Source organism: Coregonus clupeaformis, chromosome 24 (genome assembly GCF_020615455.1).
Source record: "Coregonus clupeaformis isolate EN_2021a chromosome 24, ASM2061545v1, whole genome shotgun sequence".
Classification (NCBI taxonomy): Eukaryota; Metazoa; Chordata; class Actinopteri; order Salmoniformes; family Salmonidae; genus Coregonus; species Coregonus clupeaformis.
In genome coordinates this window covers 47,030,937-47,050,488 of record NC_059215.1, presented here as the reverse complement: position 1 = coordinate 47,050,488, position 19,552 = coordinate 47,030,937, and the positions used below count along the sequence as shown (strand labels likewise).

At 46.4% G+C, this 19,552-nt stretch overlaps 1 protein-coding gene across 1 annotated transcript in view; it reads right to left on the bottom strand.

The window, feature by feature from the left end:
- Nucleotides 1-19,552, bottom strand: part of LOC121538046 (laminin subunit alpha-5-like) — a 224,751-nt gene that overhangs the window by 119,998 nt on the left and 85,201 nt on the right. Inside the window, exons 8-23 of the mRNA XM_045206924.1 lie at nucleotides 16,309-16,427; nucleotides 15,618-15,708; nucleotides 15,230-15,364; nucleotides 14,882-14,941; nucleotides 14,496-14,636; nucleotides 12,774-12,911; nucleotides 9,259-9,393; nucleotides 8,091-8,225; nucleotides 7,402-7,539; nucleotides 6,770-6,922; nucleotides 6,583-6,635; nucleotides 6,306-6,411; nucleotides 5,942-6,041; nucleotides 5,467-5,623; nucleotides 882-1,102; nucleotides 673-724 (exon numbers count right to left, since the gene is read on the bottom strand). Coding sequence (XP_045062859.1) covers nucleotides 673-724; nucleotides 882-1,102; nucleotides 5,467-5,623; nucleotides 5,942-6,041; nucleotides 6,306-6,411; nucleotides 6,583-6,635; nucleotides 6,770-6,922; nucleotides 7,402-7,539; nucleotides 8,091-8,225; nucleotides 9,259-9,393; nucleotides 12,774-12,911; nucleotides 14,496-14,636; nucleotides 14,882-14,941; nucleotides 15,230-15,364; nucleotides 15,618-15,708; nucleotides 16,309-16,427 — 1,934 coding nt within the window. The remainder of the gene's footprint in view (nucleotides 1-672; nucleotides 725-881; nucleotides 1,103-5,466; nucleotides 5,624-5,941; nucleotides 6,042-6,305; nucleotides 6,412-6,582; nucleotides 6,636-6,769; nucleotides 6,923-7,401; nucleotides 7,540-8,090; nucleotides 8,226-9,258; nucleotides 9,394-12,773; nucleotides 12,912-14,495; nucleotides 14,637-14,881; nucleotides 14,942-15,229; nucleotides 15,365-15,617; nucleotides 15,709-16,308; nucleotides 16,428-19,552) is intronic.

Here is a 19,552-nt window from a genome sequence, read left to right as displayed (position 1 = left end):
ACTAGGGGGGTTGGGAGGTTAGAGGACTAGGGGGGTTGGGAGGTTAGAGGACTAGGGGGGTTGGGAGGTTAGAGGACTAGGGGGTTGGGAGGTTAGAGGACTAGGGGGGTTGGGAGGTTAGAGGACTAGGGGGATGGGAGGTTAGAGGACTAGGGGGTTGGGAGGTTAGAGGACTAGGGGGATGGGAGGTTAGAGGACTAGGGGGGATGGGAGGTTAGAGGACTAGGGGGGTTGGGAGGTTAGAGGACTACGGGGGATGGGAGGTTAGAGGACTAGGGGGGATGGGAGGTTAGAGGACTAGGGGGGTGGGAGGTTAGAGGACTAGGGGGGTTGGGAGGTTAGAGGACTAGGGGGTTGGGAGGTTAGAGGACTAGGGGGTTGGGAGGTTAGAGGACTAGGGGGTTGGGAGGTTAGGAGGACTAGGGGGTTGGGAGGTTAGAGGACTAGGGGGGTTGGGAGGTTAGAGGACTAGGGGGGTTGGGAGGTTAGAGGACTAGGGGGGATGGGAGGTTAGAGGACTAGGGGGGTTGGGAGGTTAGAGGACTAGGGGGGTTGGGAGGTTAGAGGACTAGGGGGGTTGGGAGGTTAGAGGACTAGGGGGGTTGGGAGGTTAGAGGACTAGGGGGGTTGGGAGATTGAGGGTTTCCAGTGCCTAAGAAACCATTGACCAACGACAGGAAGTGCAGCCACAGCCAGTTCTAGACCCCGCCTTCGCATGCCACTACTAATGAATCACCAGCCACCTCTGGGAGAGGCCACACTCACACCCAGCCTCTCTATCCATGGGGAGGAGAGAGCGACGGAAGGAGTGAAAGGAGAGCAGCCGAACAAGAGGAGCAGGAGAGGAGAACTGGGACTGGGAGAAGAAGGGTTAGGATGGCTTAGTCCCTTTATAGTGCACTAAATAGGGAATAGGGTGCCATTTGGGACGTAACCGAGGATACCACCAAGTCCCACACTTACAGTTGCCACACGTGAAGTTCTTGCCGCTTTCCAGGATGGACACTCTGCCCATCATGTCCAAGCCACCGCGATTCACATAGTGCAAGACTATTTGAAACAGGTCCGGAGAGCTGACCGAGACTTGAACCACCACCTTGGACTGGTGGGAGTGCATGGAAGGGGGATGGGGAGGTAGGAGGGGAGGGCATGGAGGGGGATGGGAAGGTGGGAGGGGAGGGCATGGAGGGGGGATGGGGAGGTGGGAGGGGAGGGGAGGGCATGGAGGGGGATGGGGAGGTGGGAGGGAGGGCATGGAGGGGGATGGGGAGGTGGGAGGGAGGGGGAGGGCATGGAGGGGATGGGGAGGTGGGAGGGGAGGGCATGGAGGGGGATGGGAAGGTGGGAGGGGAGGGCATGGAGGGGGATGGGAAGGTGGGAGGGAGGGCATGGAGGGGGATGGGAAGGTGGGAGGGGAGGGCATGGAGGGGGATGGGAAGGTGGAAGGGGAGGGGGAGGGCATGGAGGGGGATGGGGAGGTGGGAGGGGAGGGAGGGGAGAGGAGGGGAGGGCATGGAAAGGGGGATGGGGAGGTGGGAGGGGAGGGCATGGAGGGGGATGGGAAGGTGGGAGGGGAGGGCATGGAGGGGATGGGAAGGTGGGAGGGGAGGGCATGGAGGGGGATGGGAAGGTGGGAGGAGGGGGAGGGCATGGAGGGGGATGGGAAGGTGGGAGGGGAGGGAGGGCATGGAGGGGGATGGGAAGGTGGGAGGGGAGGGCATGGAGGGGGATGGGGAGGTGGGAGGGGAGGGCATGGAGGGGGATGGGGAGGTGGGAGGGGAGGGCATGGAGGGGGATGGGGATGTGGGAGAGGAGGGAGGGGAGAGGAGGGAGGGGAGAGGAGGAAGGAGGAAGGATGGAGGAGGAGAGAGGGAAGGGAGATGAGGGTGGGAGAGGAGAGAGGGAAGGAAGGGTGGACAGGGGAGAGGGATAGAGAAAGGAGAAAGCAGAGAGGGAAGGAAGGCCACTCCTTAATACCAACAACACCACCACCACTGCAGCCAAAGCCAACCAGACTAGCACCATAGAGATGGAAGAGGGCAAACATGCTATCTTTGCCATTGACCGCTTATGCCACAGCATGGGTGGTGCCATTGAGGGTTCTCCATTTTAAAGTAGTCCATATTTTCTTGCTTCTTTTTTTACTGACACCTGCAGTGCTGGAATGTTTCCCAGAAGTGTAATTTATTGGCTAACGCTGTATACACAAATGGACGGAATTTTGTTGGCCTACGACCTTTTCACGCAGTCTTGCCTCCACTACTGGTTGGATAAGTGTAATAATATAATAATAATATGCCATTTAGCAGACGCTTCTATCCAAAGCGACTTACAGTCATGCGTGCATACATTTTTGTGTATGGGTGGTCCCGGGGATCGAACCCACTACCTTGGCGTTACAAGCGCCGTGCTCTACCAGCTGAGCTACAGAGGACCACAAGTGTAGTGTTTGTAACACAAGATGGAGGAGAGCCTGTCTCTCGTCAGAGATCGCATTTATTTTGGGATATTGCAAAAATATGACCTTCATTCAAGACAGAAGAAACATATTGTTTCAGGTGATAATAAAACATGTTTTGTTTAGTTACATTTTCCTCAACTTCTTTCTCTAACCTTATAGCAAGTCAAGCTAGTTTATGCAGAGCCGCTAACGTTAGCTAGCTAGCTAAAAGCTAGGCTAGGTGGAAGATACTGGAGCAACAGCTAATAATTATCATCATAAACAAACGTCATTATCATCTAACTTTTCAGAATTCAAACGGGAGGCAACAGTCATTTCATATTGACCTCCAATGTCATAACATTTAACATTACTATTAAAATAGTACTAATTTATAGTACCTCATTCTGTGGTTTGGTAACTTCCTGTTCTATTGACGGACTCTGGCCAGACTGTGGTTTGGTAACTTCCTGTTCTATTGACAGACTCTGGCCAGACTGTGGTTTGGTAACTTCCTGTTCTATTGACGGACTCTGGCCAGACTGTGGTTTGGTAACTTCCTGTTCTATTGACAGACTCTGGCCAGACTGTGGTTTGGTAACTTCCTGTTCTATTGACAGATTCTGGCCAGACTGTGATTTGGTAACTTCCTGTTCTATTGACAGACTCTGGCCAGACTGTGGTTTGGTAACTTCCTGTTCTAATGACAGATTCTGGCCAGACTGTGGTTTGGTAACTTCCTGTTCTAATGACAGATTCTGGCCAGACTGTGGTTTGGTAACTTCCTGTTCTATTGACAGATTCTGGCCAGACTGTGATTTGGTAACTTCCTGTTCTATTGACAGATTCTGGCCAGACTGTGATTTGGTAACTTCCTGTTCTAATGACAGATTCTGGCCAGACTGTGGTTTGGTAACTTCCTGTTCTAATGACAGATTCTGGCCAGACTGTGGTTTGGTAACTTCCTGTTCTATTGACGGACTCTGGCCAGACTGTGGTTTGGTAACTTCCTGTTCTAATGACAGATTCTGGCCAGACTGTGGTTTGGTAACTTCCTGTTCTATTGACAGACTCTGGCCAGACTGTGGTTTGGTAACTTCCTGTTCTATTGACAGACTCTGGCCAGACTGTGGTTTGGTAACTTCCTGTTCTATTGACAGATTCTGGCCAGACTGTGGTTTGGTAACTTCCTGTTCTATTGACAGATTCTGGCCAGACTGTGGTTTGGTAACTTCCTGTTCTATTGACAGACTCTGGCCAGACTGTGGTTTGGTAACTTCCTGTTCTATTGACAGACTCTGGCCAGACTGTGGTTTGGTAACTTCCTGTTCTAATGACATCTGGCGCAACACAACAGACTCCAAAGTTGGGATGTGTAGGGGGCGTAATTCCTCCTGCTGACCTGGATGTAATTCTGTGATACTTCCTTAATCCACAGGAAGTCCCACCCAGTTGGCTACTTTAGAAATTGTGAAATCCCTCAATGGCGCTGCCCATATTAAAACAGGACCAAGTGTGCCCTCTATCCATCTCTATACCCCCCCCACCCCCCCCCACCCCCCCCCCCCCCATCCACTCAACAAAGCACACTAGCAGCCCCCAATACAAACACGCTAGCTTCAGCCATCAATCACTTAAGCATAAAGCAAGCTGGGATACTATAGATACACCATAGACCTATTGGAACTTCTTCACTGAGGAGAATAAAAGTTATGGTTGCACATGCAGGGGTAGATTGACTTCTTGGGCCACAATAATAACACATCTTGTATAAATTTTTTTTTTTTTATAGACATTTCATATTCTTAAGAGTTCAATATAACAAGGATCCACAAAGATAATACCAAGGATTTGTACAGTAGGGCCTAAGAAAACATACAATAGCTGCAAGCCCAGTGTGAGACCTAGGGCCTAAGAAAACATACAATAGCTGCAAGCCCAGTGTGAGACCTAAGGCAATAGGAGGACAGAGTCATAGAGATATACATTATGTATAGGCTATATGTACTATACACATATATCTAGTACTGGCCCAGTGTGTGGGTAGAGAGTAGAGCCATAGAATTATTCTGTACACTCAGTGGCCAGTTTATTAGGTACATTTAGTAACGGGTCGGACCCCCCTTTTGCCTACAGAACAGCCTGAATTCTTCGGGGGCATGGATTATACAAGTTGTCGGAAACGTTCAAAGGTTGCTCAATTGGTATCAAGGGACCTAACGTGTGTCAGGAAAACATTCCCCACACCATTACACCACCGCCACCAGCCTGTACCGTCGACACCAGGCAGGATGTGGCCATGGACTCATGCTGCTTATGCCAAATCCTGACTCTGCCATCAGCATGACGCAACAGGAACCGGGATTTGTCGGACCAGTCAATGTTTTTCCACCTTTAAATTGTCCAGTGTTGGTGATCGAGTGCCCACTGGATTCGCTTCTTCTTGTTTTTAGCTGATAGGAGTGGAACCCGGTGTGGTCGTCTGCTGCGATAGCCCATCCGTGACAAGGACCGACGGGTTGTGCGTTCCGAGATGCCGTTCTGCACACCACTGTTGTAATGTGCTGTTATTTTCCTGTTTGTGGCCCGCTTGTTTCAATTCTTGCCATCCTCCTTTGACCTCTCTCATCAACTAGCTGTTTTCATCCACAGGACTACCGCCACTGACTGGATGTTTTTTGTTTGTCGTACCCGTTCTCGGTAAACCCAAGACGCTGTCGTGCGTGAAAAGCCCAGGATGGGCAGAAGTTTCTGAAATACTGGATCCGGTGCGCCTGGCACCGACGATCACACCACGCTCAAAGTCGCTTGGGTCACTAGTTTTGACCATTCTAACGTTCAATCAAACAGTAACTGAATGGCTCGATGCCTGTCTGCCTGCCTTCTATAGCAAGACATGGCCACATGACTCACTGTCTGTAGGAGCGAACCATTAAAAAATAAAAATAAATTGGCCACTAAGTGTATGTGGGCTATATATACTATATATTACTATAGAGTACATGTCTCTGGTAGAGAAGACTAACCTGTATTGGGGACATCTGAGCGTACCCTCTCCAGCTGAACCTTTCAAACTCCAGGGGGTTATACCCGAAACGCACCGGCCGCCCGTCCAGCATGGTGCCCTCCTCTATCTCAAACTTCAGGTGGTGCAGGTCTGGAAAGTAGTGGTCCGTGCGAGGCCTGAGAGGAAGGAAGACGGGTTTTAATTAACCTTTCTTTAAAATAAGACCTCTGCTAGACATGTGGTCCTCTGTAGCTCAGCTGGTAGAGCACGGCGCTTGTAACGCCACGGGTAGTGGGTTCGATTCCCTCGGGACCACCCCATACGCAAAAAAATGTATGCACGCATGACTGTAAGTCGCTTTGGATAAAAGCGTCTGCTAAATGGCGTATTAAATTAAATTTAAATATTAGATATTGTGTGTGTTTCTCGCGGGTTGTGTTAAAAAAATGAAAATCTTTTTATTTTGGTTTGTGTGATGCACATTTTTCACTCACCTGTTACACTTGGGTCCCTCCACATTGGGTCTGCAGCGACATCTTCCATTTCTCTCCCCACAGGACTGTCCTGCTGATCCCCCGATGTCACACCCACAACCTGCAACATCCACACCAACACATCTAGATGTCTTCATATACTGCTGCACAAAAAACTAAACACATCCCAGAACTTCGTTCATAATACAACAGACTTAGTTTTATTGTAGCAGAGGAGATTTAATTCATAGTACAACATGTAAACCCAACTGTTTATGTAAACCCAACTCGGACCATGAGGATGTCCTCTTGATCTAATGGTTAAGATGTTGGGTTGGTGAGCAGAATCCTGGGTTAGATTCCCTATTGGTTCCATCAGGCTTACCCTGACAGCCGAAGAAGCTGTCACTCTGCAGGTTGAAGAATCCATCTTTACACACAGAGCAGGTGCCACTGCACACGTTGGGTTTACAGTGACACTGGCCGTTACTCTGAAACACAGAAATAGAGAGGACATGTTAAATTACTGACATCGTTAGTTCACTAGTAGTGCTAGCGGCTAGTGTTATTGGCTATGTCCATACCAAAGAGGGTTGAATAACTGAGAAAACCCCATCTTTACTGCTAACCATATTATTGTTGAGGATAACCCCACTACTCACCTGAGCACACTCTGCCACACCACCCATTGTTCCTTCAACGTTGCATTCACATTCTGGGAGAAGGAGGAACACACGGAACATACAATTCAATTTTGACATTAATTTCACTATTGGGCCTGTCACCTCACAATAAAAAAACCCAACGCCTCCTTTTGATATCCATTTAAAGGGTAAATGTGTGTCTTACTGGAGCATCCGTAGACGGTGTCAGGTGACAGGTTCCAGAACAGAGGTTTACACCTGTCACAGGCCACGCCCTCCACATAGAGAAGACACTCACAGGAGCCAGCGGTTGGCAGGGCCTCGTTCTGCACAGAACCGGCTGGGTTGCAGGCACCAGCTGCGCAGGACGGGAAGAAACAGTACAGTAGTTTTTTTTCTTTCCTTAAAGATGGACAATGGATTGGGAGATTCAAATCAAAATCACATTTTATTTTGTCGCATTGGCGCTGAATACAACAGTGGTAGACCTTACCGTGAAACGCTCACTTACGAGCCCTTACAATGCAGTTTTAAGAAAATAGAGTTAAGAAAATACTTCCTAAATAAACTAAAGTAAAAAATAAAAATTACAAATAACAATAACGAGGCCGTATACAGGGGGTACCGGTACCGAGTCAATGTGCGGGGGCACAGGTTGAGATCAAAATCGAGATCGATATTGAATGTGTATTATATGCACAAAGGGACTGAATCAATTTGTCATTGAGGGATAATACATCTCTGTTGATTGATTCATTTATTGATTGATTGATTGATTGATTGATTGAATGATTGACTGTTTTGATAGATTGACCAAGTCCAAAGGAGGTTACCTACCTTGGCAGAGGGGGAATCCATAGGCTCCAGAGCTGCAGGTGTCACACCTCTGTCCCACGACGTTGGGTAGACAGGTACACTGACCACTCACCTGGTCGCAGCTACTGACCCTGGAGCCCTCAGCCAAGCACTGACAAGCTGAGGGAGGAGAGAGATATAACAACAGGAGAGAGGAGACAGGAGAGAGGAGACAGGAGAGAGAGAGACAGGAGAGAGAGGAGACAGGAGAGAGAGGAGACAGGAGACAGGAGACAGGAGAGAGGAGACAGGAGAGAGGAGACAGGAGAGAGAGGAGAGAGGAGAGAGAGGAGACAGGAGAGAGAGGAGAGAGGAGAGAGGAGACAGGAGAGAGAGGAGAGAGGAGAGGAGACAGGAGAGAGAGGAGACAGGAGAGAGAGGAGACAGGAGAGAGGAGACATGAGAGAGGAGACAGGAGAGAGGAGACAGGAGAGAGGAGACAGGAGAGAGGAGACAGGAGAGAGGAGACAGGAGACAGGAGAGAGGAGACAGGAGAGAGGAGACATGAGAGAGGAGACATGAGAGAGGAGACAGGAGAGAGATATAAAGGACCTTTAAAGAGCGCAACTGCCTTGCACATATTTAGAAATAAGTGTAATGAGTTTTAGATATTGAATCATATCTGATCTTAACAACAACCAATCAGGCTTTGAGATGTCGTCTGAACTTACGTGTGCAGCTGGGGAAGCCATAGAAACCGGGAGCACACTGGTCACAGGCGGTGCCGCTGTAGTTGGGTCTGCAGTGGCAGTGACCTGACACACTACAGCTAGAGCCCAGGGAGGTCCGAGGATCACAGGTGCACACTGGGTAAACAGGAAGTTACAACATTAGTTGGTGGCCGTGTTCGAAAGCATCAATTCTGCTCAGTCGCCAACTGACCGATCTACAGATAATAATGAGTTATTTAAGATGTAAGGTGATTTGTCTTCTGTCTATGACTGCAATGTAGTCTCAAACATGACCAAACTGTTTTGGTAGAGAGTTCAGACATCTCTACAAAATGACTGGTGTCTGGTGTGTGTTGTTGTGGTGTCTGGTGTGTGTAGTTGTGGTGTCTGGTGTGTGTTGTTGTGGTGTCTGGTGTGTGTTGTTGTGGTGTCTGGTGTGTGTTGTTGTGGTGTCCGGTGTGTGTTGTTGTGGTGTCCGGTGTGTGTAGTTGTGGTGTCTGGTGTGTGTTGTTGTGGTGTCCGGTGTGTGTTGTTGTGGTGTCCGGTGTGTGTTGTTGTGGTGTCTGGTGTGTGTTGTTGTGGTGTCCGGTGTGTGTTGTTGTGGTGTCCGGTGTGTGTAGTTGTGGTGTCTGGTGTGTGTTGTTGTGGTGTCCGGTGTGTGTTGTTGTGGTGTCCGGTGTGTGTTGTTGTGGTGTCCGGTGTGTGTTGTTGTGTTGTTGTGGTGTCCGGTGTGTGTTGTTGTGGTGTCCGGTGTGTGTTGTTGTGGTGTCCGGTGTGTGTAGTTGTGGTGTCCGGTGTGTGTAGTTGTGGTGTCTGGTGTGTGTTGTTGTGGTGTCCGGTGTGTGTTGTTGTGGTGTCCGGTGTGTGTTGTTGTGGTGTCCGGTGTGTGTTGTTGTGGTGTCCGGTGTGTGTAGTTGTGGTGTCCGGTGTGTGTTGTTGTGGTGTCCGGTGTGTGTTGTTGTGGTGTCTGGTGTGTGTAGTTGTGGTGTCCGGTGTGTGTTGTTGTGGTGTCTGGTGTGTGTTGTTGTGGTGTCCGTTATGTGTAGTTGTGGTGTCTGGTGTGTGTTGTTGTGGTGTCCGGTGTGTGTAGTTGTGGTGTCTGGTGTGTGTAGTTGTGGTGTGTGTAGTTTATGAGTGTGGTGTGTGTGGTCCGGTCAGTGGTCAGTACCTTGGCAGTTGGGGTAGGAGTGGAAGCCTGATCTACACTGCTCACAGCGCGGCCCCTGGAACTCTGGACGACACACACACCGTCCAGACACATCACAGCCCTCTGGGAGAGAACCCACACTGCTACAGCCACACACTGAAGGAGGGGAGGGGGTGGAACGTTTATTGTAATTCCAAAACAGAATTCATTCCAGAAACAATTCACTCAACAGACAAGCGGTCCTGTGTCAGTATTGAGCTGTATACCCATGGTCCTGTGTCAGTATTGAGCTGTATACCCATGGTCCTGTGTGTCAGTATTGAGCTGTATACCCATGGTCCTGTGTCAGTATTGAGCTGAACACCCATGGTCCTGTGTGTCAGTATTGAGCTGTGTACCCATGGTCCTGTGTCAGTATTGAGCTGTATACCCATGGTCCTGTGTGTCAGTATTGAGCTGAACACCCATGGTCCTGTGTGTCAGTATTGAGCTGTATACCCATGGTCCTGTGTCAGTATTGAGCTGTATACCCATGGTCCTGTGTATCAGTATTGAGCTGTATACCCATGGTCCTGTGTATCAGTATTGAGCTGTATACCCATGGTCCTGTGTATCAGTATTGAGCTGTATACCCATGGTCCTGTGTCAGTATTGAGCTGAACACCCATGGTCCTGTGTGTCAGTATTGAGCTGTGTACCCATGGTCCTGTGTCAGTATTGAGCTGTATACCCATGGTCCTGTGTGTCAGTATTGAGCTGAACACCCATGGTCCTGTGTGTCAGTATTGAGCTGTATACCCATGGTCCTGTGTCAGTATTGAGCTGAACACCCATGGTCCTGTGTCAGTATTGAGCTGTGTACCCATGGTCCTGTGTCAGTATTGAGCTGTACACCCATGGTCCTGTGTATCAGTATTGAGCTGTGTACCCATGGTCCTGTGTATCAGTATTGAGCTGTACACCCATGGTCCTGTGTATCAGTATTGAGCTGTGTACCCATGGTCCTGTGTATCATTATTGAGCTGTACACCCATGGTCCTGTGTATCAGTATTGAGCTGTACACCCATGGTCCTGTGTGTCAGTATTGAGCTGAACACCCATGGTCCTGTGTATCAGTATTGAGCTGTGTACCCATGGTCCTGTGTATCAGTATTGAGCTGTATACCCATGGTCCTGTGTATCAGTATTGAGCTGTATACCCATGGTCCTGTGTCAGTATTGAGCTGTATACCCATGGTCCTGTGTATCAGTATTGAGCTGTATACCCATGGTCCTGTGTATCAGTATTGAGCTGTATACCCATGGTCCTGTGTCAGTATTGAGCTGAACACCCATGGTCCTGTGTATCAGTATTGAGCTGTATACCCATGGTCCTGTGTGTCAGTATTGAGCTGTACACCCATGGTCCTGTGTATCAGTATTGAGCTGTGTACCCATGGTCCTGTGTCAGTATTGAGCTGTATACCCATGTTCCTGTGTATCAGTATTGCGCTGAACACCCATGGTCCTATGTATCAGTATTGAGCTGTATACCCATGGTCCTGTGTATCAGTATTGAGCTGTATACCCATGGTCCTGTATCAGTATTGAGCTGTATACCCATGGTCCTGTGTGTCAGTATTGAGCTGTATACCCATGGTCCTGTGTATCAGTATTGAGCTGAACACCCATGGTCCTGTGTATCAGTATTGAGCTGTATACCCATGGTCCTGTATATCAGTATTGAGCTGTATACCCATGGTCCTGTGTCAGTATTGAGCTGTATACCCATGGTCCTGTGTGTCAGTATTGAGCTGTATACCCATGGTCCTGTGTATCAGTATTGAGCTGTATACCCATGGTCCTGTGTATCAGTATTGAGCTGTATACCCATGGTCCTGTGTCAGTATTGAGCTGTATACCCATGGTCCTGTGTATCAGTATTGAGCTGAACACCCATGGTCATGTGTATCAGTATTGAGCTGTATACCCATGGTCCTGTGTATCAGTATTGAGCTGTATACCCATGGTCCTGTGTATCAGTATTGAGCTGTATACCCATGGTCCTGTGTATCAGTATTGAGCTGTATACCCATGGTCCTGTGTGTCAGTATTGAGCTGTATACCCATGGTCCTGTGTGTCAGTATTGAGCTGTATACCCATGGTCCTGTGTATCAGTATTAAGCTGTATACCCATGGTCCTGTGTATCAGTATTGAGCTGTATACCCATGGTCCTGTGTGTCAGTATTGAGCTGTATACCCATGGTCCTGTGTGTCAGTATTGAGCTGTATACCCATGGTCCTGTGTATCAGTATTAAGCTGTATACCCATGGTCCTGTGTATCAGTATTGAGCTGTATACCCATGGTCCTGTGTGTCAGTATTGAGCTGTATACCCATGGTCCTGTGTGTCAGTATTGAGCTGTGTACCCATGGTCCTGTGTCAGTATTGAGCTGTATACCCATGGTCCTGTGTCAGTATTGAGCTGTGTACCCATGGTCCTGTGTCAGTATTGAGCTGTATACCCATGGTCCTGTGTCAGTATTGAGCTGTTTACCCATGGTCCTGTGTATCAGTATTGAGCTGTATACCCATGGTCCTGTATCAGTATTGAGCTGTACACCCATGGTCCTGTGTATCAGTATTGAGCTGTATACCCATGGTCCTGTGTGTCAGTATTGAGCTGAACACCCATGGTCCTGTATCAGTATTGAGCTGTATACCCATGGTCCTGTATCAGTATTGAGCTGAACACCCATGGTCCTGTATCAGTATTGAGCTGTGTACCCATGGTCCTGTGTGTCAGTATTGAGCTGAACACCCATGGTCCTGTATCAGTATTGAGCTGTATACCCATGGTCCTGTATCAGTATTGAGCTGTATACACATGGTCCTGTGTCAGTATTGAGCTGTATACCCATGGTCCTGTGTGTCAGTATTGAGCTGTATACCCATGGTCCTGTGTGTCAGTATTGAGCTGTATACCCATGGTCCTGTATCAGTATTGAGCTGTATACCCATGGTCCTGTATCAGTATTGAGCTGTATACCCATGGTCCTGTATCAGTATTGAGCTGAACACCCATGGTCCTGTATCAGTATTGAGCTGTATACCCATGGTCCTGTATCAGTATTGAGCTGTATACCCATGGTCCTGTGTCAGTATTGAGCTGTATACACATGGTCCTGTGTCAGTATTGAGCTGTATACCCATGGTCCTGTGTGTCAGTATTGAGCTGTATACCCATGGTCCTGTGTATCAGTATTGAGCTGTATACCCATGGTCCTGTGTATCAGTATTAAGCTGTGTAACCCTGGTCCTATGTTGTGTCAGCTTTCTGGAGAGAGACATTTAGCAGAGAGTGTTTTTTTGAGACAGTTTTTGGCAGACAGACAATCACTTTGGCACAGTGGGTAACAATGTGTTGGTAGATACTCACGTTGGCAGAGGGGGTAGTTGAAGTGTGCCTGTATGTATGTATGTGTGTGTGTGTATGTGTGTGTGTATGTGCGCGTGTGTGTGTGCCTGTGTGTGTGTATTGACAGATACTCACGTTGGCAGAGTGGATAGCTAAAGTAACCTGGAGTACACTGGTCACATGAGTACCCCTGGAAGCCTTGGCGACACTGACACTGCCCAGTCAGTGTATCACACCTCCCATCCTGGCACCCCGGGCCTGAGCAATGACAGGCTGGCAGAGTAGAGGGGGCACAGGGGTTTTTACACAATTAACAAGTGTGTTTGTTTGTAGGGGTGGGGAGTATGTGCATGCCTGCCTGCCAGTGTGTAAAGTTATCTAGTGTATATATCTGTGTGTAGTTATCTAGTGTATATCTCTGTGTGTAGTTATCTAGTGTATATATCTGTGTAGTTATATAGTGTATATATATGTGTAGTTATCTAGTGTATATATCTGTGTAAAGGTATCTAGTGTATATATCTGTGTGTAGTTATCTAGTGTATATATCTGTGTAAAGGTATCTAGTGTATATCTCTGTGTAAAGGTATCTAGTGTATATCTCTGTGTAAAGGTATCTAGTGTATATCTCTGTGTAAAGGTATCTAGTGTATATCTCTGTGTAAAGGTATCTAGTGTATATATCTGTGTGTAGTTATCTAGTGTATATATCTGTGTGTAGTTATCTAGTGTATATCTCTGTGTAAAGGTATCTAGTGTATATATCTGTGTAAAGGTATCTAGTGTATATATCTGTGTGTAGTTATCTAGTGTATATATCTGTGTAAAGGTATCTAGTGTATATCTCTGTGTAAAGGTATCTAGTGTATATATCTGTGTAAAGGTATCTAGTGTATATATCTGTGTGTAGTTATCTAGTGTATATCTCTGTGTGTAGTTATCTAGTGTATATATATGTGTAGTTATCTAGTGTATATATCTGTGTGTAGTTATCTAGTGTATATCTCTGTGTGTAGTTATCTAGTGTATATATCTGTGTGTAGTTATCTAGTGTATATATCTGTGTGTAGTTATCTAGTGTATATCTCTGTGTGTAGTTATCTAGTGTATATATCTGTGTGTAGTTATCTAGTGTATATATCTGTGTGTAGTTATCTAGTGTATATATCTGTGTGTAGTTATCTAGTGTATATATCTGTGTGTAGTTATCTAGTGTATATATCTGTGTGTAGTTATCTAGTGTATATCTCTGTGTGTAGTTATCTAGTGTATATCTCTGTGTGTAGTTATATAGTGTATATATCTGTGTGTAGTTATCTAGTGTATATATCTGTGTGTAGTTATCTAGTGTATATCTCTGTGTGTAGTTATCTAGTGTATATATCTGTGTGTAGTTATCTAGTGTATATATCTGTGTGTAGTTATCTAGTGTATATATCTGTGTGTAGTTATCTAGTGTATATATCTGTGTGTAGTTATCTAGTGTATATATCTGTGTGTAGTTATCTAGTGTATATCTCTGTGTGTAGTTATCTAGTGTATATATCTGTGTGTAGTTATATAGTGTATATCTCTGTGTGTAGTGTGTGTTAGTATATAGAAGACAGGAATGGTCTGTATATCAGCAGCCTGGTCTATTTACACAGCGGTTGTTTACCTCTTGGGGTGATAAACTGGATATATAAACGTCTGGAATGTGTGACTGCCGTAGCAGAGTCCTATGCGGTTCAGTTGGTAAGAGCATAGCAATAGCAATGCCAAGGTTGTGGGTTCAATTCCCATAGAGATCACATGCACATGGTCACTGTCCTGTCAGTCTCTCTGTGCGGAAAAACATTGTCCTGTTGGGTAACTTACCCTGGCAGTTGAGTCCGTGGTGCCCTGGTGCACAGCTGTCACAGCGGTCCCCAGTGAAGCCAGGTTTGCAGATACAGGTGCGCCTACGTGGATCTGGACGGCAGGAGTTCCCCGTCGTACCCGCAGCACTGCACTCACAGTCTACACAGAGACAGACGGAGACATTCCCGTCGTATCACATACTGTACCGTAGCCAAGGTTAAACTTGACATTGTTTGGTTCTGCTAATCACATCCCATGCCTATCTCATTGCAATCCAATAGGGTTATCGGTCCAAAACAAGCAGAGACAGACGGAGATAAGAGTCTTGTCTTACTCCGTCTGTATAATTATCAAACTATCGTTCTAATAGATTTGACCAATAAAAACATATGTAAAAGCCTTACTGATGATTTCTCCGGCAGGTTTAGCTTCTCTGCTGTTGTTGTTGAGGTAGGTTGCTATGGCTGCCAGAAACACACATTAAACAAGTTACAGTAGTCGTCACCTTGAGAGAGGGTTCTTATCAATTCTGGTCTGCTGCAAAGTTGTAGGATCTGTTTTTCTGGTCTAGTCCTGGACTTAAAGAGCTACTTCAATAGACATTCTCCATTGAGAATGATTTTTAGTCCAGGAAATCTGTGTCCAGGAAAACTGTCCCTAAGAAGACTTCTTCCAGTTTACCTCCCTACAACTTTGCACCCAAATACCCTTTTTATGAGAACTATAAAACATTTAAATTCTGAAATACTTACAGTAGCATTGTGGGAAGTTAATGTATCCCTCGGCACAGGAGTCACAGTTCTCTCCGGTGTAGTTGGGCTTACAGTAGCAACGACCCGTCAGATCCTCACAGGTACCATCTGTGAACTCCGACTGGCACACACAGGCTGCAGAGAGGAGGAGGAGGAGGAGGAGGAGGAGGAAGAGGGTGAGGAGGAAGAGGAGGAGGAAGTGAACGAAGACAATCAACTGTATTAATCTGCTGTCAAGTGACAAACATAACTTTTAAGAAAAAATATCTTCAAGACCTACAGTTCAGCTATAACACCATTTTCTTTCCACACAAGGGACAAATAAAATATTATCTTTCAAACAGACCAATCAACATGTATTTTAGCTTGAATATAAGCTGTCACTCACGGGAGCAGGCCAATGGGGAGTCCAGGGGATGGTCAGGTGATCTGTAGTAGGTGGGGACACAGCGCTCACAGTTGACACCAGCGGTGTGATGCTGGAAGTGGAAAACAAGGTACAATGAGTCAATGACATACCACACAGGATTACAACGAGTCAATGACATACAACACATGATTACAACGAGTCAATGACATACAACACAGGATTACAACGAGTCAATGACATACAACACAGGATTACAACGAGTCAATGACATACAACACAGGATTACAACGAGTCAATGACATACAACACAGGATTACAATGAGTCAATGACATACAACACAGGATTACAACGAGTCAATGACATACAACACAGGATTACAACGAGTCAATGACATACAACACAGGATTACAACGAGTCAATGACATACAACACAGGATTACAACGAGTCAATGACATACAACACAGGCTTACAACGAGTCAATGACATACAACACAGGATTACAACGAGTCAATGACATACAACACAGGCTTACAACGAGTCAATGACATACAACGACAATGACATGTTTTATGGTCGATTGATTGATATATTTACCCTGTTGAACAAATGTAATTTCACTTGTCTACTCCATGTCTTTCGCTAGCTTCTGTAATCATCTTCTACTATCAGGATGTGTTGGTGTTGATAAAGGGCAGCAGTACCAGTACCTGACACTCCATGCAGACTCCACCCCCCACGTACTGTCCCTGGATGTTGACGCTAGCTCTCCTCTGGTCTACCTCGGGGTCGTAGTAACAGTCAAACGAGTGGCGGTTACAGTTACATGCTGAAAGATATGAACAGAAAATAAGGAATCACCTCAACTGTATCACACAAAGATATTTCCATTCGTCAGAAAGTTTGAAACCACACAAAACTGACATGTGAACGTATAAAATTTGAAAAAACGCCTAGTGGCGGGCCGGGCGCCTGCAAGCTGACTTCTGTCGTCAGTTGGACGGTGTTTCCCTCCGACACATTGGTTCGGCTGACTTCTGGGTTAGTGTGATAAGAAGCAGCGTGGCTTGGCGGGTCGTGCTTCGTAAGGTCGTAACTACCAATTGGATATAAATAAAAAATAAAAGATGAGCTACAGTGAATGAAACAGACTGACACACAAACAAGGAAAACATTACTACAAGGTCACCATGTAAGTATGTCATGTGTATCAACACACACACACACACACTGGTCTTACAGACCTGTCTCGTCGCAACCAAAACTATCATTTATAGACCTGTCTCATCGCAGCCAAAACGATCATTTACAGACCTGTCTCATCGCAACCAAAACGATCATTTACAGACCTGTCTCATCGCAACCAAAACAATCATTTACAGACCTGTCTCGTCGCAACCAAAACTATCATTTACAGACCTGTCTCGTCGCAACCAAAACTATCATTTACAGACCTGTCTCATCGCAACCAAAACTATCATTTACAGACCCGTCTCGTCGCAACCAAAACTATAATTTACAGACCTGTCTCGTCACAACCAAAACTATCATTTACAGACCTGTCTCATCGCAACCAAAACTATAATTTACAGACCTGTCTCGTCGCAACCAAAACTATCATTTACAGACCTGTCTCATCGCAACCAAAACTATAATTTACAGACCTGTCATCGCAACCAAAACTATCATTTACAGACCTGTTTCATCGCAACCAAAACTATCATTTACAGACCTGTCTCATCGCAACCAAAACTATCATTTGGTCCTCTGTAGCTCAGCTGGTAGAGCACGGCGCTTGTAACGCTAAGGTAGTGGGTTCGATCCCCGGGACCACCCATACACAAAAAAAAAAATGTATGCACGCATGACTGTAAGTCGCTTTGGATAAAAGCGTCTGCTAAATGGCATATTATTATTATATTATTTACAGACCTGTCTCATCGCAACCAAAACCACAATTTACAGACCTGTCTCATCGCAACCAAAACTATCATTTACAGACCTGTCTCATCACAATCAAAAACCATCATTTACAGCCTCCCGTGTTGCTCAGTTGGTAGAGCATGGCGCTTGCAACGCCAGGGTTGTGGGTTCGATTCCCACGGGGGGCCAGTATGAAAATGTATGCACTCATTAACTGTAAGTCGCTCTGGATGAGAGCGTCTGGTAAATGACTAAAATGTACAGACCCATCTCATCCCAACCAAAACAATCATTTACAGACCTGTCTCATCCCAACCAAAACAATCATTTACAGACCCGTCTTATCCAAACCAAAACGATAATTTACAGACCCATTTCAATTCAGTCAATTCAGGATGTAAACAGACTTTTGAGGAAGTGAACTGACCTCCTGACCCTAACCCTGGTTCTCAGGGACCTCTGATGGGCCCAAGGGTTTGAGATTGAAGAACCTTTATACTGAGATGGATGGAGAGATACTGTAGCCACGCCCTTCTGGCTTTTATCACTGATGCCTTTCTAACGGATGTTCTGATGTCACATAGTCGGAGCAGGAACTATACCATCCCATATCAACACTGATGTCACATAGTCGGAGCAGGAACTACACCATACCATATCAACACTGATGTCACATAGTCGGAGCAGGAACTACACCATACCATATCAACACTGATGTCACATAGTCGGAGCAGGAACTACACCATACCATATCAACACTGATGTCACATAGTCGGAGCAGGAACTACACCATACCATATCAACACTGATGTCACATAGTCGGAGCAGGAACTACACCATACCATATCAACACTGATGTCACATAGTCGGAGCAGGAACTACACCATCCCATATCAACACTGATGTCACATAGTCGGAGCAGGAACTACACCATCCCATATCAACACTGATGTCACATAGTCGGAGCAGGAACTACACCATCCCATATCAACACTGATGTCACATAGTCGGAGCAGGAACTACACCATACCATATCAACACTGATGTCACATAGTCGGAGCAGGAACTACACCATCCCATATCAACACTGATGTCACATAGTCGGAGCAGGAACTACACCATACCATATCAACACTGATGTCAAATAGTCGGAGCAGGAACTACACCATCCCATATCAACACTGATGTCACATAGTCGGAGCAGGAACTACACCATCCCATATCAACACTGATGTCACATAGTCGGAGCAGGAACTACACCATCCCATATCAACACTGATGTCACATAGTCGGAGCAGGAACTACACCATACCATATCAACACTGATGTCACATAGTCGGAGCAGGAACTACACCATCCCATATCAACACTGATGTCACATAGTCGGAGCAGGAACTACACCATCCCATATCAACACTGATGTCACATAGTCGGAGCAGGAACTACACCATCCCATATCAACACTGATGTCACATAGTCGGAGCAGGAACTACACCATCCCATATCAACACCGATGTCACATAGTCGGAGCAGGAACTACACCATCCCATATCAACACTGATGTCACATAGTCGGAGCAGGAACTACACCATACCATATCAACACTGATGTCACATAGTCGGAGCAGGAACTACACCATACCATATCAACACTGATGTCACATAGTCGGAGCAGGAACTACACCATCCCATATCAACACTGATGTCACATAGTCGGAGCAGGAACTACACCATCCCATATCAACACTGATGTCACATAGTCGGAGCAGGAACTACACCATACCATATCAACACTGATGTCACATAGTCGGAGCAGGAACTACACCATACCATATCAACACTGATGTCACATAGTCGGAGCAGGAACTACACCATACCATATCAACACTGATGTCACATAGTCGGAGCAGGAACTACACCATACCATATCAACACTGATGTCACATAGTCGGAGCAGGAACTACACCATACCATATCAACACTGATGTCACATAGTCGGAGCAGGAACTACACCATCCCATATCAACACTGA